The 24436-nt window shown below is 38.2% G+C and overlaps 3 protein-coding genes and 1 long non-coding RNA gene across 6 annotated transcripts; 1 reads left to right on the forward strand and 3 right to left on the reverse strand.

Moving 5' to 3' along the window:
* Positions 1 to 886: 886 nt before the first annotated feature.
* On the reverse strand, positions 887 to 5383 carry LOC135124095 (sodium/hydrogen exchanger 10-like). Of its 2 annotated transcripts, XM_064048962.1 has the most exons (13): positions 5184 to 5383; positions 4893 to 5124; positions 4541 to 4840; positions 3768 to 4491; positions 3547 to 3729; positions 3320 to 3494; positions 2916 to 3265; positions 2386 to 2870; positions 2082 to 2330; positions 1374 to 2035; positions 1180 to 1314; positions 1000 to 1128; positions 887 to 944 (listed from the first exon to the last, which is right to left on the reverse strand). In XM_064048962.1, the coding sequence occupies exons 1-12, from the start codon at positions 5346 to 5348 to the stop codon at positions 1003 to 1005; spliced, it is 3786 nt and encodes a 1261-aa protein (XP_063905032.1). In that variant the 5' UTR covers positions 5349 to 5383; the 3' UTR covers positions 887 to 944; positions 1000 to 1002. The 2 variants fall into 2 exon arrangements, with proteins under 2 accessions (XP_063905032.1, XP_063905033.1); XM_064048963.1 differs by lacking the exon at positions 887 to 944 and having other exon boundaries at positions 950 to 1128.
* Positions 5384 to 8013: 2630 nt separating this feature from the next.
* LOC135124515 (DNA replication licensing factor MCM4) lies at positions 8014 to 18099 on the reverse strand. The gene is made up of 12 exons (XM_064049630.1): positions 17966 to 18099; positions 17620 to 17916; positions 17403 to 17563; positions 17157 to 17354; positions 16873 to 17107; positions 16578 to 16820; positions 9666 to 9894; positions 9383 to 9612; positions 9098 to 9327; positions 8888 to 9048; positions 8706 to 8823; positions 8014 to 8658 (listed from the first exon to the last, which is right to left on the reverse strand). The coding sequence occupies exons 2-12, from the start codon at positions 17912 to 17914 to the stop codon at positions 8098 to 8100; spliced, it is 2661 nt and encodes an 886-aa protein (XP_063905700.1). The 5' UTR covers positions 17915 to 17916; positions 17966 to 18099; the 3' UTR covers positions 8014 to 8097.
* A 2906-nt stretch (positions 18100 to 21005) lies between these two features.
* LOC135124097 (uncharacterized) lies at positions 21006 to 21861 on the reverse strand. Its single transcript, XR_010279756.1, has 3 exons — positions 21518 to 21861; positions 21344 to 21448; positions 21006 to 21288 (listed from the first exon to the last, which is right to left on the reverse strand). It is a non-coding gene; the product is annotated as an uncharacterized LOC135124097 (long non-coding RNA).
* Positions 21862 to 23092: 1231 nt separating this feature from the next.
* Der-1 (Derlin-1) lies at positions 23093 to 24294 on the forward strand. 2 transcript variants are annotated; one of them, XM_064048966.1, is made up of 4 exons: positions 23093 to 23283; positions 23362 to 23635; positions 23684 to 23775; positions 23824 to 24294. In XM_064048966.1, the coding sequence occupies exons 2-4, from the start codon at positions 23374 to 23376 to the stop codon at positions 24223 to 24225; spliced, it is 756 nt and encodes a 251-aa protein (XP_063905036.1). In that variant the 5' UTR covers positions 23093 to 23283; positions 23362 to 23373; the 3' UTR covers positions 24226 to 24294. The 2 variants fall into 2 exon arrangements, with proteins under 2 accessions (XP_063905036.1, XP_063905037.1); XM_064048967.1 differs by having other exon boundaries at positions 23368 to 23635.
* Positions 24295 to 24436: the final 142 nt, after the last annotated feature.

Below are 24436 nucleotides of genomic sequence, written 5' to 3' on the forward strand. Positions count from 1 at the left end.
GATGTTGATAAGAGAAGGTGGCAGGTTGGTATAAACCTGGGCATGAGAGTAGCGTTGACGCGTAAAATCTCCGGCAGATACCAGGTATGTACATGGACACTGAGGACGTACTCAGGTGGGGCGCCTTTGGCTCATGACACAGCAGGTTGGCGAAAGCCGTGAAAGGGGTGTCCTGGCTGTTGACCGACCGGTGGTGGCGGTGATGCCAACTGAATGCAACAGAAAATACTGGTTAGGTTGGGAGATTAACCCGGTTTCTGGAGGAAATACAGAGACGTATAGACGTGGAAGTGTCCTCTCCACTTTGGCATTGACAGTGTTCCTTCTGAGGGGGGCTGTGGGCGGGCAGTACATCCCAAACTGTACAGCTAAGGCGACTGCAGATAACTCGACAACGTCACCAGGAGATCGCGCGCCGAAGACCACGCCATGGATTGGAATCGCTGATCGACAAGGAGTGGGCTAGGGGGTGGAGATCCCCCTATGAGTGACCACATTCTTAATCATTAGCGACATATAAGTCAGGTGTGTCTGTTTTCATATTCATGATCGAGGCCAAATGTACTATCCAGTAAACACAAATGCGGCATTGACGTGACAGGTACGTACTCACAAAAGAACAATGAGTAGATCGCATGATTATGGCTTAACGATTAGAGACTAATGGGGTCGACCATGGTACGAGTCACATTTGGATCGCACTTAATAAGGTGAACCGATGTTCAACTTACCTTGTTGCTAAACAAATATAGCAGAGCAGAGAGTTCAACAACGAATTTCGCAGGTTGCGGAAACCTCTAAACCTCAAAGGGGACTTAAGCCAATTAGACTCAGTTCGAAGAATTAAAACAAATTTTCAAAATACCATCAGAATTTTTCAGTATGGCTTGAATATTGCAGAAAAGTGGTCGCTTGAAGGTTTCACTGTAGCAGAATAAAGCAAACTATATCAACAAGCAACATTTTATTAACATATAAAATAGAAAAACTACAACGCACCGACTACAGCTTAGTCTCTGAAGATCGGCGATCCGAACTAGTGTTCTTCTTGTCTTTTCCAAACATTTGAGTGATCGAAGATTCCGGCAACGTGCTTGTGGAATGCAATGTACTGGTCTCCTCAGCAGGCTGTTAATTTTGAATTAAGTTTGCATTTAAAAATGAACAACAAAAACAAACCATTTCCTCAAACCCACTCTTCTTTTGTTGTGTCGTTTTTTTTGCAGGAGTTTGCATCAGTTTCATCCGTTTTCGTTGTTTGGCGCGCTCTTGAATCATATGGTGCAAACATTTAGTAGCCGACCCCATGGCGACCTGTGACCGAAATCACACTATGAGCGCATCTCCCCCTTCCCTTCACTTGCGGATCTTACCATTTCACCGGTTTCTTCAGCGGTTGCCATCACGTCGTACTCGTCCAAATCTTTTTCGGGGACAATGAGAAGCTTAGTTTCCAAATAAATTGGAATATTCATGAGACTGCTAGTGGGCAAAATGAGTTTTTGCACTCTCCTTGGAATGCAGCACGGTGCTACGAAAAAATCCCTCGTATTAAAATCGGCGACCACTCCTTCGATCAAAATGATGTCTTGTATCATTTCGGTAACAGTAAAAATTTTATAGTCCGCCAAATTTGGAACGAACGCCCGTTCGAGTGTATACTTGATTTCGTCTTGCGAATAGTTCTGGTAGGTCGGAACGGATAATAGAAGCGGCACAGCGATCCGTATACTGACTTCCTTCCATATTCTGCATTCCAATCCAGCGACGAGGTCGGGACTCAGCTCCATCGCGCGTGTCAGTACGTTGTAACTGAGAACATAGACCTGGCTGTGCGTGTCCGCCGTGATCGTACAGTTGTAGGACCTTCTTGTTAGCGTACTCAGTTCTCCGATGCAGTTTCCCGAGACGATGTAATCGAGGGAAGCTTCTTCATACTTGGTACTGCTGAGGTAGTCTACGATGGGAAGTATTCCGTATTCGTGGAGACTGTCGATGGTGCTCTTCTGTGGCACGTATTTGATCAGGAAGAGGCCTAATGAACCAAGTCAGATTTCTCTCGCGGGGAAGTTTTGACTAACCTGTAACGACGATGTAGATACCGTCGGCAACAGTTCCTTCTCCGAATGCAACATCTCCTGGCTCGAACGTCTTCACAGTAACGTTCTCGAACAAAAAATCGATGACGTCTTCCTCTCCCGTCATCCATGTGACCTCCCTGAAAATCACCTTGGGCGCGCTGGGTTGGACTGTTTGGAGAGCGTTCACCTTCTTATATAAATGAGTCATCTCGATTTCCAGTTTTTCTTGTTCGTAATCGTCAACCCATCCTAAGAAAGTTACCTTACCGATAATGATTTGAAAAATAAAATAGCTATTACCCACCTGAAATCTTCAGTTGATTATTCGCTTCCACCATGCTCTTGAGGATAGTTCGGATAGCTTGCTTTGTCTTCACCGTTATCGCCACCCATGGTTTTTCTTTCTGAACTATACCCAGTAATTTCGTAATAACCACTCTGTCTGCCTCTATTTTTTTCTTTATTCCGTCTCGTATGTTTTTGTTGTCGATCATGTATGGTAACAAATCCAAAACTTCCGTTTCGCCAATGGTGTAACTTTTACCCAACTCGTACGTAAAGGCTACTTTTGAATCAAAATGACTGTCTAAATATTTAATCAAAGCGGGATAAAATATTTCAAAGAGACGTAAAAGTCTAATGGCTCGCAACCATAGCGCCAAAGAGATTATAAAACGTATTTGTTCTTGTTGTGGGCTTAACGAAACTATTTGTATTACTTGCAAGGAGTACCACAGGTGAATAATATAAACAATTATTACGATAAAATCTAGAATGTTCCAAAAGGACCTGGACCGGATAATAGTTTTTCGCTACAATTTACACAATACTTACTTGAAGTATGTTCGAATGCCATGTCTCCATATGTAAACCCAGGAGTAAGCCAATATTTTCATGACAAACTCTAGGATATATATAGCAGTGAAAAAAAATCCGATAACAAGACGTAAAAGATCGGTCTCGGTCTGCCACTGACCTCGTAGAAACCCTTCGACGTAAATCAAGCCCACTGCCAACATGATCACATCACACATGATCACGTAGCACATGGCCTTTTCCCACGTTTTATTGACGACGATATTATGACAAACTCGTCTCAAATATTTCCGGGGCTGTCTTACCGACGCCTTCTTATTCTTGTTCAGGTCCTGTACGCGGCTACGTATACGTTTTGTAAAGGGGCCCTGAAATTTAATGCCTGATGTTTAAAAGCGACATCGAAGAAGTAACGAACCAACTTGAGTGGTGAAGCGTTTCACTAAACCCTCGAGTTCGATAATCCCTTTCTCCGAATCGGCAGCCAAATCAACCGCCTGTGTTAGAATTCGGATAGCTTCGCCGGACATCATCCCATTTTCGAATTGACGCGAATAGGACATTTTTTTGGCTTTGAGGACCCTCAGGTTGGCTTCTCTGGAACACGAGTAGCAATGTGAAGAAGTTGAACCACGACGAACGATACAACCTGGTCATTTCCTTGAGTTCTCTGGGACTAGGTTCTTGCTGTATGTCCTTATGACAATCGGGGCATGTAGTATACTCATTGCGGAAAGCGAAAGCGTCTTCGTCTTCACTCAGATCTATATGGTACGGATGCTTCACATTGGTGGCTGTGATAACCAGCGGCCAATCGGTATCGACCAAGAATCTGTTTTGTTTAGTGCATTTCGAAACTTTCATTCTTACCGGTCCATTTTTAAAATAGCGATCGTCCTTTCCCTTTTCGTAAAGATATGTTTTATGCAGTTATTCATGTTTATCTGTCTGGCTAAGGAGATTTTTCTTAGATTAAAAAAATCCATTAAGGTTCTAGTAAACGTCCCGTTAACGAAGATCGACAGGATGTAAATCCCCATTATGTAAAAGTACCGCTCCCTATTTCTATACACTTGTAAATCATACTTCATGAACACCTGTGTCAAAATTACGCTGAACGGGCATTTGATGCCGCACCAGACGCATATCATGAGGCTCTTCAAATCGATTCCGTACCCCAGTCGACTTGTCAGTGGAGAAAACAACAAGAAACACACGAACCGTACCATATAGTATAGTATGTAAGAGACTACAACGAGGATGTAACTGGACCATGAGAAATATGACGCAACATTCATCGCCATATGTACGGAACAAGTAACGGTAAATATAATCTCCAAAATAAAACTCGTCATGGTCCAGAAGTCATTCAAGAACGCGTCAATTTCTCTAGACAATGCCGTACGTTCCGTGCTCATCATAAATCCGAGCACTGCCACGGAAACGCTTCCGCGACAGGAAAAGTATTGGTTAGAAATCGAGTACGTGACAAATGGTAATGCAAAGCTGATAATAAAGACGCTTAGTCGGTTCGTGTACATCGTTCGGAAGAGATAGCGCCCGAAGAGCCCTATGACATAGCCAAATAAAATACCTGGTAAAATGGCAACATGATGAAACAATATACAAAACAGACAGCTTACCAATCAATAAGAACCGCAGGGTTATCGAAAAGAATTGATACCAGTACACCACGAATTCTCCTTGGTTGCCTACTATTATGGTGTATGCTATATCCGCCATGATCAAACCGAAAAGACCTTCTGCTCCCAACAGAACGCTCGATTGTTTGGTCTGCGGGTGTTTCTTGAGCAAATCTATTATAGCCATAGGATAAACTGGACTGCACAATATCCCGAAGAGGATCCCACCTCTTGTCGTCCAGTCCATGTTGATTATTAGCCTCATTAGATATCCATAGGTGACGCCCGTAATCAAAGTAACTGAAAGCAGTCATATTCTAGGTTATATCGTTTCCCGAAGGTTAGCTAAAACCAGGAAATCCTATCACAAGGATCTGTGGTAAAATTTTTTCCATTATCCCAGTGTCTACGCTAAAGGCGATATAGAAAATCAAAGTCGGAGTGTATACGTAGAGAATGTCGTCGGGGTCCATGTAGACGACTGCAGAAACCCGTCGAGCGAATTGATTGTGGTACGCGATGGTGCCCCACAGGAGGCCGAATAAGATCGCAAAGGCAGCAAACGGAATCGGAATGTTAAATTTCTGGAACGATCAATGAGGTAGAATTGTTTATTTTTGGTGTTGAACCTAAATGCACTTACAAGGACGATTATGCGGATGAGGCTGGCAACCAAAACAGTTGTAGACAGGAAAAGCAAGTTTACATATTTAGGTATCGTAGAAGAGTACTCTGTCTCGCCCTCTGCCGCGTGAGTCGTCACGAAACCAGCAACCACCAAAATAAGAACTATTCGAAACTCGTGCATTCCTTTTTTCTTTTCTTATTCAGTCAACAAAAATTGCGTTTTCGCTTTTTCGAGTTTAAGATTATGTAACAATATTTACAGTTGCCAAGGTTGCGAGAGTCGACACTTTCTTGATTGTGAGGGGCCAATTTCAAGTTGATTTAGCGACGTCGCAAAACGACGTCGCTATAATAATGTTGCCATCACCATAACAACGCCGTTTGGCGACGTCGTTTAGTGAGCTAATCCTCATGCACGAGTCACATTTCAATCGCACTTTAATTGTTGTCACAGGTATTTGCTCTGCTACCGAATGCTATTTCCAACGTGGTTTTGAAAATCCGTGCCCACGGAAAGTCACTATGGAAGTTTTACGCTCTTAGGAAAAGGGTCAATAAGGAAGGATAATAAAAAAATGTATAAATATAATTTTTGTAAGCTGAATAGCGAATCAACGAAGACAACTTGTACAAACCTACATATTGTGGTGACCGAATTTGAATTAAAATTTCACGCTGAAAAAAATTAACAGTGGAGCGAAATCGCATTTGAATAATTTGAATTTGAAAAAAATACAATCACGAAAATCGTTAAACTTAAGCAACTATGTGCACATTTAGTTCTTTTTGTGGTATTTGGTAGTTCTGCTTGGAATTTTAGTTAGAGAGTTGGTAGAAGAAGGCGGCTTGGTAGGGGGGGAGAGGACCACTTTTGGTTTGTTGTTGTGAGTACAAACCACGTGCTTAGTTAGCTATGTTTAGTTTAGTTGGTTTGGTAGTTAATAAAAAGGTGAAACCCTTTGTTTAACGAAATTAGTCGTAACGACGACGACGCAACAGTTTCCCCAATATACGTAGCTAATTATTGCAGCTTTCCAAGTGGAAATAAGTGAATTTTCGACTGACGCTAACATGTGGTGTAAATTTCATTCATTGTTTGTAAATTCACAGTTCATGTTAGGATTTTAATCGTTAACTAAGTCCAACACAATTTAACGGCCTTAAGATTTGTTTAGATAAAGTACTTGCTAGGAGGATTTCATGTGATTCACTTAGTCAGGACCCGCCCTTTGTTTACAAAGTTATGAATAAATTTCTGGATGCTTATACTTAAGTGTTACATTATAACGCTTCTTAATTCCTCACACCAGATTGTTAATAGTTCATTTACAGCAGTTAAGTCAATCTAACGTTGCCCCACTCTGGAAAAAGACCGTGAAAGTACGGTAGAATTCATAATATCGTGGACTGAGGTATGGAGGATTATAAATTTTTCCCTTTAGGCAGTTATCATCGTTATCATCATCACATCACCGAGACGCACATACCTCGCAACGTTGGATACATTTTGTGTTGTTTATTTATCATGTGCTTTGTTTGGGATAACCAGTCCACGATATAAACTCTCAAAGTTAATTGTTTTAAGTAACCAAGCACTTGGATCAAGGCATAATTTTACATCACGTAAATTCTTTGTTTGAATCGTTAATAAAGTGAAGCATAATTTACCATTTTTGTGCTTGTTTAGGGGAATGTAAAACAATAGCCCACAATACAGCTGAATAACTTCACTTTTAAAAATTAACCAATAACTCGAATGAACACAAAATATTAAACTCATGTAATTTTGTTAGCTTGCAATTTTTCACCTCATACAATTTTTCTCTATCTCACAATTTTAACTTCAGTAATTTTATTTGTTGTATAATTTAAATTGAACGTTAATTTTCATGCTCTGCAGTTTCTAATTTCACGTAATTTTTGTCTGCTCAAGTTTTACTTCACACCAGATCTTTTTTTGTTTTTATAAATCTTTGCTAGTTTTTTTCAATGTGAACATTTTGTTGATTAGTGCTTCTGTCATATAAATTGTCTGATGTTCAATCTCAGATAAGAATCGTTTGCTGTTTCGAATTTCACAAGAATGTATGGCGAATTTAAATGTTGTTTATTGCTCTTTTTTAAACTTTAACACTTGTTCAGTTATATTTTAATATCAGAGTTATAGAAATTGAACATTTAAATGGAATTGATGTTAAATAACACAATAATACGTGGTGGAAACGGAGTGCGCGGTTCCTTGTCGAGCTGGCAGTCGCGCCATCTGCACAAAGGATGCAGGCCTAAGATAGAAGTCAGGGACGGTCGGGATGACGTGACGCTGTCGGCTTCGTGATAGCCGGGACCAAACCACGAGTTTGCGACCGTAACGGCCTGCTCGTCTAGGCACGTTTCTTTGTGAAAGAGGGGCGCTCGGCGGTAGTGCTTTGCGATAGAGTAGAATCACCGTCGTGTGTAGAACAGCCACGACCAGGAACCCCAAACTCCGCTCGAGCTACAACGCCCCCTATGGGTAATTTTGCTGTGCTCTAGAATGAAATTGATTCAGAACGTTTAATTTGATTTCATTCAGTTTTTTTTTTGTAGCTGATTATTAAGCGGTGCTGCAACTTAGTCGCAGCTTTTTTTTCTTTTTCTTTTTTTTTGTCAGTGGAGGAATAAATAATTGTTTTATTTAGCGGTACTTTTCCAACTTTGAGGCCCACGTAGGTACCATTTTATTAGACGATCACAACCAAGGCTAAATTTTGAATGTTTGAATTTTTCGTAGGCTTTCATTTTTTTTTTTTTTCACCCCTTTTGTTGCAGTGATCACTTAACAGTTTACATCATCTATACCAATAGTATATGGTCAAAAAAACTACTTTATTCAATAAAATGCAGTACAAATACACTCCTTAAAACAACATCGTAACCCCAATCACCACTCCTCAATCTCTGTTCTTGCACACCCGTATCGTAGTCTTCCCCATAACCACGATAATCCCTTCATCCTGCAAATCCTTCAACGCATCCTCAAACTGCTCCCTCGTCACCATAACATTCGAACCCTCCTTGATCTCCGCCATCAGCTTTTGATAATTAATAGTGGGTACACCGCCCTTGCTCTCAATCAACTTCCTCACGCTCTGCGCCAACTCCAGCCGCCTCTTCCTCGCCGCGCTACTCAACCCCGTCGTCAAAATCCCCACGTCGATTTTCCCAGACAGCGGATCGGTCGCCGATTGTTTCAGAGCTTCCCGATGCAACCTCCAAGCCTCCTCCACGTCCACGATCTCCACCGTCTGCGAAAAGCGCACCTTGGCGTGCGCCTCCGACAGCCGAATCAGCGATTCCAACTGTCGAGGATATGCGGAGATCTGGCCACGACCAGACCCCACCTTACGCATGTCAACGTAAGCTTGGATGAGCCGTTGGGAAGCTTCTTCACTCAGCTTCGGCTGGATGTGTTCTTTGGCGTAGGCTAGGTAGTCGCGAAGGATTGACATGTCCTGGAAGAATTAAGTAAGGAAGGGACTGGAAATAGATTGGTTGTTACCAAAATTTCGTCATCTTCTTGCTGGGGGGTTTTGTAATAGAGGGACACCAAGTGGGAGGCGAGGCGGCGGTCAAAAAGCTCGCTTTGTGGATCCAAGACCAGAAAAATTAGATCAAATCTGGAAGAATTCGTAATTATGTACATTACTATTATTGAGGGAGTGGCTCCTGATTTGAACATACCTCGACAGGAGGGTGTGCGGCAGTTGCACGTTTTCGATGATCGTTTTATTTTTGTTCCACTGAGATTCCGAAGGATTGGCTGCAGCGAGGATCGAAGTACGTGCGTTCAGTTGACAGATGATGCCGGCTTTGGCTATGCTGAGGGTCTGTTGCTCCATCACCTAAAACCCACGAAGATACAAACTCCCATATTTCGTGTTTAGAGAGTACCTCGTGAAGAACGCTCCTCGTAGAATCGTTCATTTTATCGAACTCATCAATGCAGCAGATGCCGTTGTCAGCTAAAACTAGCGCTCCGGTTTGCAGCACGAGTTGCCTAGTTTCGGTGTCTTTGGTCACGTAAGCGGTTAATCCCACCGCTGACGATCCTTTCCCAGACGTGTACTGACTCCTAGGCACCAAATTGTAGACGTACTGCAGCAGCTGCGACTTCGACGTGCCTACACGAGCCAAAATAGTGTCAAGAATTGGAAGACCAATGATGCCGCAACCCACCTGGATCTCCGCACAACAGTATATTGATCTCCGACCGGAAATTCGTCCGGCCCGACGTGACGAAAGTCTTCTTCGTCCCCCCGAACAACTGCAGAAGAATCCCTTTCTTTACGTCTTCGTTTTCGTAAATTGAGGGGGCTATGGCTCTCGCTAATCTGTCGTAAATATCTTCCTTTTCTGAGAGCAGCTGTAGAAGTTCCACGCGCTCCGGAGGAAACCGATGGTCTTTTCTGTATTAAAAACAATGTAGTTTTGTAGTGTAGTTGATAGCTTTATGATTTACCCGTCCTCTTCTTCGTATAGCCGTTTGGTATCGATTTTGCGGAAATGGAGAACGTCTATATGGGTTTTATACACGGCTCGAAGGTTGCGTTGGCGAGGGTTGACTTGAAGGGCTTGCGCTCTGTATATACCGGTTACTGTAACTCGGTCACCGGCTTGGACTGTGTCGACGAGGTCGTTGTGGGCAAAAAGGACCACCGTGTGGGGGGTCTGTCCAGCAGGCATGTCGTCTGGTAATGCCAAAAGAAGACTCGGATTAACTCATGACGCAGATCACGTGGTGTATTGAAGGCGTGTCTTTCAAACCCTCGTAAATTTGAGGTAAGCATGAAACTTTACAAAAATCACCGTTTGGGATTTTGTCATCTCTGAATTATTTAGGAGGTACTCTGTTAGTGAATCCATCTCTGGGCCTCAGAGCCAGTGAATATTAAATCACTGCATTCTTGTTTCTCAAGGAAGCAAATTATTAGATTTAATTGTATGCCGTGACTTACTCATAAATTATATTATGTACGAAACAACGTTTTTAGCAGCTTATTTTATTTTAGAATGTTTTTTGTTAAAAAATAATTTATCCAACACATCGTACCATTAAAAAATTGATCGAAGATTACGTCTGCCGTATATAATAACAGAGGTGCCACTGAAGACTGAACTGAAAATCATTTATGGGACTCGTAATTTAAGACAAGTAGCTATTACACTTATTAACCTGTAGACGTGAAAGTAAAACAGAAATGTTTATACATCGGAAGAACGTCACGTAGAAATTAGTTTGATTTGAATGAGTTCGTCCCCTCAAAACAGGGATCAAAACTACTTCTAAGAGTAAGCTACAATCAACAAAATGTTCTAAATATGATTATTATAATTCTTATTAAATAAAGACGTTTGTATTTTTACATTTTCGGGAAAATGGGATGACTCGTTCTTAATTTAATCAATAAAAAATTGGTCTAAAGAGTTTAGACAGTACTTCCCTCGCTGTCGGAAACTTGACGACTGCATGCCTATTGTGTTTTTTTTTCTCATTACATTTTTGTAGTGGGAATTTAAAAAAAAAATGTGATGACGTCATCAACATTTTTGCAAGGACACGTATATCAGTTGGGATAGATGTAGTGTAATACTAAGAATAAAATTATTGTATTCCCAAATTTTCGGGAAAATGAATTGGGTCGTTTTGAATATTGATTTCTTATAATTAATAAAATAACGAAACAATTTACTCACGTATACGGCGCCGGTGTGTAATATCTAGAGAGCGGATTTCTGTCGGGCTAGGCAAGGCCAAACTCGATACGGCTCGTACGGGATGCGAATTCATTGCGGTTGCGGACTGCACTTCGTTTATTTGAGATTAGAATAACGCTGTTTCGTTGCACTCTGCTGTTAATTCCCGTTCTCATTTACTTAGCCGTTTGATTAATAAATCGTTAATTATATTTATGGAATTGGTACCGATTAAATTCAGTGATTATCTATCACCCGGCGATCCAGCACGTCCCCCCCTATAATCGTGACGTAGCCCGACAGAAATCCGCTGTCTAGTAATATGAGGCGCAACTGAAAATCGTTTATGTATAAACATTCTTAATTTAAGATGACAAGCGTAACAGCATACGTGAGAGTCAAACAGAGAAACTGTAAACACAACGACCATCGGTTTTATTGCTTCGACTTCCGCTTATTATACAGGGTGTTATTGAAAGGTACGTACAACAAAATGGACAGTTCTTTGCGAAGTCTAAGAAGTTGGAAAAACTTATTTTGTGTTATCAAAATTATAAAGGGAAAATTAACCCTTATCCAACCTTTTTAGACGGTCCTGAAGGATAAATAGATAAAATTAATTTATTTTAGTAAATCCTAGCAACTGTAACAATAAAACTTTTGTCGAGATTAAAGGTTACTATAGAAACGAAAGATGATCTTTTTATCAGAGGCGTACAACGAATTTGGACATAAATTTTAATAATTTTTATCTCTAAAAGGAGAACAGTTTTACCTGAACTTTTTTTAACTTTTAGCACCTATACTTCGAAACCAATTGCCGATTTTATTTTGTACGTACCTTTCAATAACAGGCTGTATAAAACATTGGGTTTTATTTTAATTCTTGACGGTGAAATTCACAATTGGTTGATTATAAACATGTCTATTCCACATTCGCGGAACCAAGTGAGCGCATAAAACAAATGCAGGTCTGTAATGTTAAAGTCGATGTAAATAAGCGTGCTACCCTTATGTTTCAACCGAGTTTTTCCTTTAACAAATTTTGTGTCTACCAAATTGGGTTAGTTGGGGTGTAATACTAATAATAAGTGTTGCCTTTAATTTAATCAATAAAATAAATTGACTTCATTAATTTTTTTGAACCACCTCTTAAGAAAATCTAAAAAATATGAATTTGAATGATAAATCACAAGTACAAACTCATCATATTTTTTGCATTTTAGATAGGATTTATTCAGCAAAATTTAAGGGTGACGTCATCAATTTTTTTAGGAGGGATGAACAAATACATTTTGAACAAAAGTTTACCATGCTTATAATAACTTTAAAATATTCCCAAGATTTCAAAGCATTCGGTTTTGTAATTCCTGATTAAATCGATAAAATAAATTCACGCATTCATTAATTTTTTTGAGTCACCCTGCATATGCAAATCCAAAAATATGAATGGAATGATAAATCACAAGTACAGACTCATCATATTTTGTACATTTTAGATACGATTTATTCGGCAAACTTTTGAGCTGACGTCATCAGTTTTTTGTAGAAGATAACCAAATATATTTTGACTAAAAATTTATTATGCTCTTTATAACCTTAAAACATCTGCAAGATTTCAAAGCATTCGGTTTTGTAGTTCCTGATTAAATCAATAAAATAAATTTACGCATTCATTAATTTTTTTGAGTCACCCTGTATATGCAAATCGAAAAAATTTGAATGGAATGATAAATTACAAGAAAAGACTCACCATATTTTGTACATTTTAGATAGGATTTATTCAGCAAAATTTTGTGGTGACGTCATAAATTTTTTAGGGGGGACGACCAAATACATTTTGATCAAAAATGTACCATACTTATGATAATTTTAAAATATCTTCAAGATTTCGAAGCATTCGGTTTTGTAGTTCCTGAGTAAATCAGTAAAATAAATTTACGCTTTCATTTATTTTTTTGAATCACGCTGTATATGCAAATCCAAAAAATATGACTGGAGTGATAGATCACAAGTACAGACTCATCATATTTTGTACATTTTAGATATGATTTATTCGGCAAATTTTCGAGCTGACGTCATCAAGTTTTTGGAGGGGATAAGCAAATATATTTTGACCAAACATTTATTATGCTCTTTATAACCTTAAAACATCTGCAAGATGTCAGAGCATTCCGTTTTGTAGTTCCTGATTAAATCAATAAAATATATTTACGCATTCATTAATTTTTTGAGTCACTCTGTATATGCAAATCCAAAAAATATGAATGGAGTGATAAATGACAAGTACAGACTCATCATATTTTGTACATTTTAGATATGATTTATTCGGCAAACTTTCGAGCTGACGTCATCAAGTTTTTGGAGGGGATAAGCAAATATATTTTGACTAAACATTTATTATGCTCTTTATAACCTTAAAACATCTGCAAGATTTCAAAGCATTCGGTTTTGTAGTTTCTGAGTAAATCAGTAAAATAAATTTACGCATTCATTAATTTTTTTGAGTCACCCTGTATATGCAAATCCAAAAAATATGAATGGAGTGATAGATCACAAGTACAGACTCATCATATTTTGTACATTTTAGATATGATTTATTCCACAAACTTTTGAGCTGACGTCATCAAGTTTTTGGAGGGGATAAGTAAATATTTTTTGACTAAAGATTTATGATGCTCTTTATAGCCTTAAAACATCTGCAACATTTCAAAGCATTCTGGTTAGCAGATTAAAAATTAAATTTCAAAATGTTGTTTTATAATTTTGATTTTTTTTCCAAAAATCTGGACGTTTCGGGTGAAAAGTCGATTCGGAGTTGTAAACTACATGTGTAGGACTATGTTATTTTATACAATTGAAAACCCATTTACTATGTACAATTTTGAAGTGACGTCATCGCATTAGTGGTGGGGATGATTAGACAAATTTTGGTTAGCGTTTTACCATCTACATGATATTCTTAATATAAGTACAAAATTTCACAACAATCGGTCGAGTACTTTCGGAGATTATCTGTCTAATAAAAATCCGGGACGGCAGACGGACAGACGGACAGACAGACGGAAATGGGAGACCTATTTCTTCGTCTTCTAGGGGTCATGAAAGATCGAGAAAACGTAAAAGTAGAGAGTCGGCCGACGGACTCGATTACAATACTTCCTTTGCTTACGCTCGGGAAGTAAAAATATTATAATATAATCAAGTGAAAAAGTCAGCAATAAAGACGCGTGATCAGCGCGTATTCAACTGCCTATTGGTCAACAAATTTGAGGGAGGGTTTTTCCCAAGCCAGTTTTACACTGTACTGATATTGCGTTGCCGGTGCGTCTCATTGTTCACTCATCCCTTGCGTTTTGTCGTCTCCTTGCTTCCGTCCTTTGTGTTTCTGCTTGTTTTATACTTGAAGCGTTATCATATCGGATGTTGGAAACATTATTTTGTCAAAATCAGAACTTAAAATTTCTCTACAGTGTAACACGGACTAAGCGCAGTAATCTTACGCGCACTCGGCTCCAAAATGCATAATGCGGGCTTCACGTGATCACTGACTCTTTCGTTTGAACAAAGTATAACGCAATGATGAATTCATGTTAGGAGTTTAATCGTTAACTGATTCTAACACAATTTAACAGTCATGAGATTTACTTTATTTATTATTATTTTGTTTATCGAGTTATATACAAGGTTTCTGGGTACTTATACTTAAGTGTTGCTAGTTCAGTTACAGCAGTAAAATTAATCTAACGTTGTTCCACTCCGGGAAAAGGACGGTGAAAGTATGGCAGAATTCATAATATCGTGGGCTGAGATACAGGGGATTATAAATTTTTCCCCTTAGGCAATTATCATCGTTATCATCACCACATCGCCGAGACATATTTTCTCGCAACGTGGAAAATTACATCACCGAGAAGCTTTTCTCGCAACACGGATGCATTTTGTGTTTATTTATCATGTGTTTTGTTTGGGATAAGCTGGGGACAGTCCAAGATATAAACTCTCAATGCTAATGAATACTAATAATTTCAAGTAACCAGTCACCTGGATAATGGCATAATTTCACATCCTGTAAATTATTTGTTTGAATCGTTGATAAAGTGTGGCATAATTTAACATAATGTAAATTCTTTGTTTAAATCGTTGATAAAGTGTGGGATAATTTAACATAATGTAAATTCTTTGTTTGAATCGTTGATAAAGTGTGGTAAATATTAAACTCATGTAATTTTGTTAGCTTTGCAATTTTTTCCCTCATACAATTTTTCTCTATATCACAATTTTAGCCTCACTAATTTCACTTGCTGTATAATTTAAATTGAACGTAAATTTTCATGCTCTGCAGTTTCTAACCACACGTAATTTGTTTTTCTATTTGTAAAAGTTTTATTTCACACCAGATCTTTTTTTGTTTTTATAAATCTTTGCTAGTATTTTGACCACGTAAATATTTTGTTGATTAATACTTTTATCATATAAATTGTCTGCTGTCCAATCTTAATCTCAGATAAGAATTCTTTGCTGTTTCAAATTTCACGAAAGTGTATGGCGAATTCAAATGTTTGTTTTTTTTTTAACTTTAACATAAAAAATGACAATATAATGAAATACGGAACTACGATATGTTAAGACAATTCGAACATATAGTAAAATACAGATCTTCTTGATTATAGAATAAAGTATAAGTGTAATTTATTTCACTTAAATTTCATTTGTTTTATGTTTATACTTTTTATCAATTGAAATTGAATTTTTTTATCAATTGAAAATGAAATAAATATCTAAGTGTATATCACTTTACTCGTAATTTAACGGCTTCTCAAAATCCAAAACCGAATTGCAGATTATCGGATCTTTGAAAAAAAAATACGGGTGGCCCGTTTTTCGTGTCGGTAAGTGTATTTGCGAGAGATAACCTGTCTAATAAAAATCCGGGACGGCAGACAGACAGACAGACGGACACACAGACAGACGGACACACGGACGGACAGACAAACAGACGGAAAGAACAAGAAAATCGGCCAACGGACTCGATTACAATACTTCCTTCGCTTACGCTCGGGAAGTAAAAAATAACGAAATTTGAAATAATACTATCTAGGTCTGTGACGAGAATTAATATTTTGTTATGTAATACCACATATTTTTTTTTAATTTTGGTTAGTTAATAAATCGTGAAAAAAATTCTGAATTGACATAAAAAAGACAAATTAAAAAGAAAAAACTTTTATTCATCAATTAGATTTGAAGTATGTGGAAGATTTTGAAAAAAATAATGGAATCTAGTTGGACCCATTTCAACATCTTTTGTAAATCACTATACATTTTATTTGAAAACCTGTCTTTAATTCTACGTCACTATTTGGTAATCTTGACGTTCTCTTACATTAAACTCAATTTTTTGGATACAATCTTCTTTAAAACTGCTGGTTCTTCTTTCAAGAACTTCATATGAACAATTTTTGATATAAAACAGTTTTATTGTCACTGGGTTTTTTATTATTATGAAACAAACCCCTGGACTTTTCCAGTCTAATTATTTGCTGCCATTATTTTGAAAATTGTTAACCCTTGCGTCTACCATCATTATTGATTTTTTTTAATCCATCAGTTCTGGGATGTACTTCAGCTCAACCCAGCACTACCAATATTGGTAACAAAAATTAAAGGAACTAACCTGGGGATTCCTGGAGTTTTATCATCTGCTTATCAGTAAACTGGGACCTGTTGTGCACTAAAGTGAAACAGTGATTGGTATTACAGCTGGTACAAAGCGTGGGTTCCGTGATACGACCTCTATCTATTTCAACAGAGGTCGTAAAAGAACACACTATACACTTAAAGAAAGCTTCTCTCATTTCTGGCATAATGTTGGACGTCCGAATGACCATCCCACTTATGGTAATCAGTTGATCAATATCTGTGACAAAATTATAAATAAAAAAACACAGAAATTTATTAAAAAAAAAAACCTTCAGGATTAAGCGCTCTCATATTCTTCGTCTTTTCGGCGTTAAAAGGCCTCACTTGTATCTGGTGCTCCAGTTCCGCAGCCGGATACCTCTCATAAAACATCTCATTGATCGTCATATCAAATGTTGGTATCACTTCCTGTGGATAACTGACAAGTTGCCTATACAAATTTCCATCGAAAGTCTCAATGTGGGCACAGTTCACGTTCAAAAACGGTTCCTCAAGAGTGTTAATCTACAATATTCCTACGTAACCCCAAACTTATCAAACATTTCAAACTCACCTCATCCAGCTTCTGAAAATACAGCGGCTCATTGACGTTCATATCGTCGGTCCGTTCGTCCTGTTCAGCATTCGGATCAATAAACCTCAAAATAAACTGTTTGAACTTCTCCTTGCATTCGGCCACGGAAACATTTGTGCCCCAGATAACCAAATGCGGCCCTGCGTCACTCTCCCCACCCTCTGGCACTGTCTCCAACTAAAACCCGCAATTACAAAAAACTAAAAAAAAAAAATACTGACTCACATCTCCAACGTTCACTTGCCGAATCCTGCGATCAGTCCGCACGTCAGGACGCATTCGAATGGGCGTCCCCCTGATTCCGGACCTGGGGGTGCGGATCGAGCCCAACGAGCACGGCGTGCCGTAATTCAACGGCGAACTCAAATCAATCTCGCTCATCAAGCCTACAATTTTTCACCAAGTTCCAACCCAAATAATCTCGAAAAGTTTAAAAACCTACCTGCTGCGGGGCTCGACGCTGGCATGCTCTGCGCCGGAGACGCCGGAATGTCGCCGTCTCCGTCCACGTCCCTTAGGGCTGCGCCCCACCGCATTGGCGTATCGATGGTGTCGCTCCGGGCCGGCGTGGCTTGGCCCCTCCGAGGCGTCCGCGAGGGGGTTGGCGGGTCTTCGCGCGCCGGAGTGCGGTGGCCTCTGGGAGTTTGGCCCCCGGCTTGCCTCCGGGCGCGCGGCGTGGGGGCATCCTCGTCGAGACGGTTGGCTCGGGGGGTGCGATGTGGGGCCGGAGAAGGCATTGCTGTGATTGCATTACATTAAGAGATTTCGTGCGAAATTTTTGCTCTTACCTTGTTTGCGAAGTCGCCTGGGGGATTTGCGCTGAGTAAATTGGAGTTGAAGAGGTTTTTTCGGTGTTTGGGAAGAAGAATTTGCGGTGTTGATAAAAACAAAAAGGCGGGAAAAGTTTGTGTAGTTTGCGAAAGTGGGGTAGAGAGCGCTGTGCAAACGTCAAATGTCAAATCAAATGTCAATATTGTCATTGCATGCAGCTGTGGCGAAGGAGTCGATAACGGTTTTTTTTTAGGGGAACCGGTTTCCGGTGTTATCAATTAGCGACAAAACGTGCTTTATTGGATAGAGATATAATGAGCGGAAAGTAAATAGTTGGAAAAAGCGTTACGATTAAAGTTATAAATGGCTCTTTCAACTTTATCGACAAAATGGTAATTCCAGTGGCGTGCTCGAAAGTGCTTTTCGAGGGAACGGACATGACACATTACACAAAAATAATTTAATAAAGTAAAATATAGTGGCTATTGCATAGAAATTTATTTGTACTTTTATGTTGCTGTAAATATTTTAGTTTTATTCCATAATTAGGACGCTTATTCACTAAACTTTTAACATTGATACCCTGTCATTCTCCCTCCATGCAAAGGAGATTAACAAGTTTTGTTAATCTTCTTTGTTCCATGTGTGGCTTCAACCAAAGGATATCATTATAGGTTGACTCTGTTCTGTGTTATAAGCTTACACAGTAAAAAATATCAGTTTCTTGCCTTCGTCTACCTGTCTGTCTGATAGCAATTTTATGATGCAGTTCAATCTTAAATGTAATGTGTACTTACTGTAAAAATGTGGTCTGCATAGCAGAATATTTTCAAGATCAAACCAAGAATTCCTCTTTAATTTTACTTTTTTTTTTTGTTAATTTACAAAAATACCGCATTTAGTTTCCGTAAAATTAGGAAAAAAAAGTAACGCCATTGTGGTGACCGAATTTAAATTAAAATTTCGCGCTGAAAAAATTAACAGCGGTGCGAAATCACATTTGAATAATTTGAATCTGAAAAAATTAAATCAAGAAAATCGTTAAACATAGGCAACCACGTGCACGTTTAGTTCTTTTTCTGGTAGTTGGTAGTTCTGCTTGGAATTTTAGTGAGAAGTTTGGTAGAAGTTGGAGGCTTAGTAGGGAGATGAGAGGCTTCGCTTTGGGTTTGTTTTGTTGTGAGTGAAAACCACGTCGTGAGTTAGCTAGGTGAAGTTTAGTTGGTTTGGTAGTTAATAAAAAAGGGAGAGCCTTTGTTTAACGAAAATTAATCGTAACGACGACGACGCCACAGTTTCCCAACACGCGTAACTAATTCTTGCAGTTCTTCCAAACGGAAATAGGCGAATTTTTGACCGACGCTAACACGTGCTGTTTTATTGTTTGTAAATTCGCAGTTCATGTTAGGATTTTCATCATTAACTAAGTCTAACACAATTTGACGTCCTGAGATTATTTAGATAGAGTATTTGCTAGGAGATTACATGAAATTCACTTAGTCAGGACTCATTCTTTGTTTATCTAGTTATGAATAAGTTTCTGGATGCTTATACTTAAGTGTTACATTATAACACTTCTTAATTCCTCACACAAGAATGCTAATAGTTCATTTATGCCAGTTAAAATTAACCTAAGATTACCCCACTCTGGGAAAAGGACCGTGAAAGTACGGTAGAATTCACAATGTCGTGGACTGAGATACGGGGGATTATAAATTCTTCCCTTTAGGCAGTTATCATCGTTATTATCATCATATCATCATCACATCATCGAGACATATTTTTCTCGAAACCTGGAAAATTACATCACCGAGAAGCTTTTCACACAACGCCGAATATATTTTGTATTGTTTATTTTTCATGTGTTTTGTTTGGGAATACCTGGGGACCGTGCACTGTGTTATAAACTCTCAAAGTTAATTGTTTTAAGTAGCCGATAACTTGGATTGTGGCATAATTTAACATAATGTAAACTCTTTATTTGAATCGTTGATAAAGTGTGGCATAATTTAACATCAGGTAAATTCTTTGTTCTGGCAGCGGCCATGTTGAAAGAGTATTTTCGAACCGAATTGTAAAATCTTGCTGAACAAATTAACAACATTGTGGGTCATGTGGGACGTGCCATTTTGAACCTCCAGATTGCCTGCTATGTTTTTTTTATGTGTTCGTTTGCACCTCATGCGATTTTTCTCTATCTCACAATTTATAAGTCTCAGTAATTTTCTTGGTTGTATAATTTAAATTGAACGTAAATTTTCATGCAAGTTTTACTTCACACCAGATTGTTTTTTTTTCTTTGTTTTATAAATCTATGCTAGTTTTCTTTTATATAAATATTTTGTTGATTAATGTTTCCATCATATAAATTGTCTGATGTCCAATATTAATCTCAGAAAAGAATTATTTGTTGTTTAAAATTTCACAAGAGTCTATGGCGAACTTAAATGTTGTTTATTGCTCTTTTGAACTTTAACTTTTGTTCAATTGTAGTTTAGTATCAGCATTATAGAAATTGAACATTTAAATGGAATTGAGGTAAATAACACAATAATACGTGGGAGAAGCGGAGTGCGCGGTTCCTTGTCTAGCTGGCGGTCGCGCCATCTGCACAAGGGATGCAGGCTTAGAATAAAAGTCAGGGGCGGTCGGGATGATGTGACGATATCGGTTTCGTGATAACCAGGACGCAAACACGAGTTTGCGACCGTTACGGCCTAGTCGTCTAGGCACGTTTTTTCGTGAGCTTTACGATAGGATAGAATCACCGTCGTGGCTAGGAGAACAGCCACAACCAGGAGCCCCAAACTTCACTCGTCAATTTAAGGCGGGATGTTTGGGTTATCACAGCATATTAGGTACACTAAACACTAACTAATGATTGTGCTTTATATATGTTTAGAAAAAGTGTCTGTTGAATTGAAAAATCTTCTTGTTAAGTCGTTGTTTCAAGTTGTAATTGACAATTCTTAAAAACATATTAAGATTTATGGACCCATGTTAAACACCTGATCCTCTAGATACTTTGAAAAATCTGAGTGAATTTAAACACAAATGCTAGCGAAAAAATATATTAATATAAAAATACAATAGCTAACCTTATAATTTACATATTCTTATAACAAAGTGAATTTCAGTCAAGTACTCTTATACGACTCCACACTACAAACACTATAATAGTCCGCTTCATCTCTCGACGATGTGGATTTGGCGCTATAAAATGACTTAATGCTGTGCATGCTGTTCCCGCTGGACTGCGTATCTGTCCGCATTCTTTGGCCGTTTTCCTCCTCATTTGTATTAATCACACTGATTTGAGTATTCTGAGATTCATTATTACCTGAAACGACCTAGTTATAGATATTCTCTCAAGTCATATATAAGTAAACACTCACCAGAACTCATCTCCAGCGAGGAATCTTTCTGGCTTCGTCCACAACAACACATATTCCAAAACATTTTTGAAGTCCGTCTGCGGCCCGTTCTAATTCGAATTTAACCTGTGGTCGTATTTAAATGATTAGAGTTTAAAAGTGCAAAATGATAAGGTGATAAAGTGTTATAATTACCTGGCGCCAAATTATCTGATCTGTGGTTCAGGGTAACATCACATTTTAAGGTGGTCAGTTAGAAGTTTTTGAGTGACACAGTGACACGGATTGCACTATCACGAGCAGTAACACTAATAATAATAATTTTAAAGGACAGAATAATGTACCAATTATCAAATAACAATAGAGTGATCTTGGCTAACGATAAGGCTTTTAGATTTTGAACTTTAAAACTATTGTGCATTTGAGGTCTTTCTATCGGGTTTTTTTATCGTATTGTTGGACGTTTTTAGTGGTTATTTTATTTCCCACTACAGGTGCTGATAATAGATATTATGCGCATACTATTGCGTGTTATCGTAGTGAGTAAACATTATGGAATAGAGGATATTGAGAATTGTCATAATTCCAGGTTTGGTTTCGGCCATCAATATCATATCTGTGTATCTAAGATAACGCACGAGGAATGTGAAGAATGAAAAACGTTAATGTAAAATTATAAGTTATATAGGTAGAACTTTCCTTGCACCCGAAGCACAGTTAAACAAATCGAGATTCTTAGATTAATTATAAAATTTGATTTTTTTCTAGGATAACTCCTAAAAGCTGATGGAATTGTGGGAAAAAAAAATGAGAGTTTGAAACATGTTTTTTCTCGCTAATTTGAATAGCTACGGTAAAAATCGCTACAGATTCTGACATCATTTCTTTTCAGAATGGACACCTCTCTCAGCCAATTTGAGTGTAGTTTATTTTTATTTTAGAAATAATTTATTTAACAAAATAAAACAGATAAATTTTAATGAGCGATTTACTATGTGTACGATAATCTTAAAACGTTTGCAATACTTCAAACCAGGGTTTCGTAATTTCTAAGTTAGATTTTACAATGTTATACAATTTTGACTTTCTTTAAATCTAGAAATCCAAGGCAAAAACGACATATTTATAAACCATAAGTACAGAAGCATATTATTTTATAAAGTTTAAGTAGAGTTTATTTGGTAAAATTTTTAGACGACCTTATCAAATTTGTTGGCGGAGATGATCAAACAAATTTGGGTTGGCGTTTTATTATCTACATAAAATGCACGTAAGATTTGCCAACAATCAGTGCAGTAGTTTGGGAGATTATTTGTATGCTAAAATCACCAACAGATGACAAACAAACTCTAGACATTAATTTAGCTAAGTTTTTCCAAAACTGTCATAGCTTTAATAAATTAAACGAACAAGAACAATATTTTTGAGCGTAAAGATTTTTTTGATATTTAAACAATCGATTAAACACATAGGTACGTGTATTTAATCAATGTTTAAACTATACGATGATGTATTTATATTGAAGTGTTTCTCGGGTAGCTGAAGGCATAATTCAATTCATAAGTGCATATATCGTAAAAAATATTTTAAGAAAACAAAAGTCGTTCCTTAAAGGGGATACATAGAACATAAATTTCACACTAATTCCTGTTGAACGATTTATACGATACATAAATATGCAGATGTTTCAAACGTAGGTTTAAAATTGATCAGGCAACCAACAAAACACCTCATACTTTGACCCTTTGACATCTACGTCAGCTTCTGTCAAACGTCACTATCATCACCCGTTTTGACAGCTAGTGGATAATTGTGTCATGTCACCAGCGATTTAAACAAACAGAAAATTAACAATTACGTGTCCATCGCTCAAGTCAAACTTCTGCGAGCTTCAAAGCTTATCAGTTTTTATGAGTATGTTGTTTCATAAAAAACAGAAAGTAAATAATTAACGACTACGAGTAAGTGAGGTTATGTTTATTTTGATTAAAGTTTATTTTTAATAAAAATTACAATTAATACGCTACAATTGTGACCAGTTTTAGGTAAAAATGTCAGATTTTGGAGACTGGTACAAAAACGTACCACTTTTCACGCGGTATTGGCTATCAGGAACCGTAAGTTTCACTCTACTCGGACGTTTTGGGATTTTCAAGCCCCAGAATTTAATTCTGTATTATGATGCAATAAAACGGTTCCAAATATGGAGATTGGTGACGTCCGCCCTCTACTACCCTCTGAATCCAAGCACTGGATTCCACTATTTAATCAATTTATACTTTTTATATAACTACTCACGCCGACTTGAAGAAGGTTAGTCACAAAAATTAAATCGGCAAACTTATAGCGTGCTTTGTGTAGGTGTATATGCAGGACGACCCGCCGACTATTGCTTCCTCTTGGCTTTTAACTGGATATGTTGCGTGATCGTTGGCCTCCTTATAGAAATGCCAGTAAGTGTTTTTTTACTGTAAGTTTCAAAGTAAAACGAAATTTTTCAGCTACTACTAGATCCAATGATTCTCTCAGTACTCTACATCTGGTGCCAACTCAACAAAGACACAATCGTGAACTTCTGGTTCGGAACGCGGTTTAAAGCAATGTACCTGCCGTGGGTCCTTCTCGCTTTCAACATGGTAATATCAGGAGCAGGCGTCCAAGAACTGATTGGAATTTTAATTGGGCATCTATACTTTTTCCTGATGTTTAAATACCCACAAGAGCTGGGGGGACCATCGTTACTCCAAACGCCGTCATTTTTAAAAGGGTGGTTCCCGGACCAAGTCGGGGGCGTTCACGGGTTTGGAGCGCCGCCGCCCCGGCGACCCGCCCAACAAAACCCACGCGGGGGCTTTTTCGGGGGGCACAACTGGGGCAGGGGACATGTTCTCAACGGAAATTAGGCTAAGGGATTTTTGTTGCATTTTATTGTGTTTAATTATTAATTAAAAATTTAATTACTACTACTTAAAGGCGAGTTTTATTTGAAGTAAATCGATCGTTGAAAGTTCTGGAATCTGAACAGGGAATTTGGGACGCAAGGATGGCAACACGAACTTACTGTGGTGTGTGATATTTATTGGTTTAATAAAATTTCGGACGCAACATTCACGT

The sequence above is a fragment of the Zophobas morio genome, unplaced genomic scaffold (assembly GCF_036711695.1).
Source record: "Zophobas morio isolate AGI-343-1 ecotype UQ-CSIRO unplaced genomic scaffold, CSIRO_AGI_Zmor_V1 ptg000007l, whole genome shotgun sequence".
NCBI lineage: Eukaryota > Metazoa > Arthropoda > Insecta > Coleoptera > Tenebrionidae > Zophobas > Zophobas morio.

Coding starts and splice junctions, on each gene's coding strand:
- LOC135124095 (XM_064048962.1), bottom strand. CDS start 5,348: ATGCACGAGTTTCGAATAGTTCTTATTTTGGTGGTTGCTGGTTTCGTG. Junction 5,125..5,183: donor TCATCCGCATAATCGTCCTT/GTAAGTGCATTT, acceptor TGATCGTTCCAG/AAATTTAACATTCCGATTCC. Junction 3,495..3,546: donor GAACTCAAGGAAATGACCAG/GTTGTATCGTTC, acceptor CTCGTGTTCCAG/AGAAGCCAACCTGAGGGTCC.
- LOC135124515 (XM_064049630.1), bottom strand. CDS start 17,914: ATGCCTTCTCCGGCCCCACATCGCACCCCCCGAGCCAACCGTCTCGAC. Junction 16,821..16,872: donor GAGAGCGCTTAATCCTGAAG/GTTTTTTTTTTT, acceptor ATTTTGTCACAG/ATATTGATCAACTGATTACC. Junction 9,049..9,097: donor CGAGGAGCGTTCTTCACGAG/GTACTCTCTAAA, acceptor CGTGGGTTTTAG/GTGATGGAGCAACAGACCCT.
- Der-1 (XM_064048966.1), top strand. CDS start 23,374: ATGTCAGATTTTGGAGACTGGTACAAAAACGTACCACTTTTCACGCGG. Junction 23,636..23,683: donor CTCACGCCGACTTGAAGAAG/GTTAGTCACAAA, acceptor TGCTTTGTGTAG/GTGTATATGCAGGACGACCC. Junction 23,776..23,823: donor GCCTCCTTATAGAAATGCCA/GTAAGTGTTTTT, acceptor GAAATTTTTCAG/CTACTACTAGATCCAATGAT.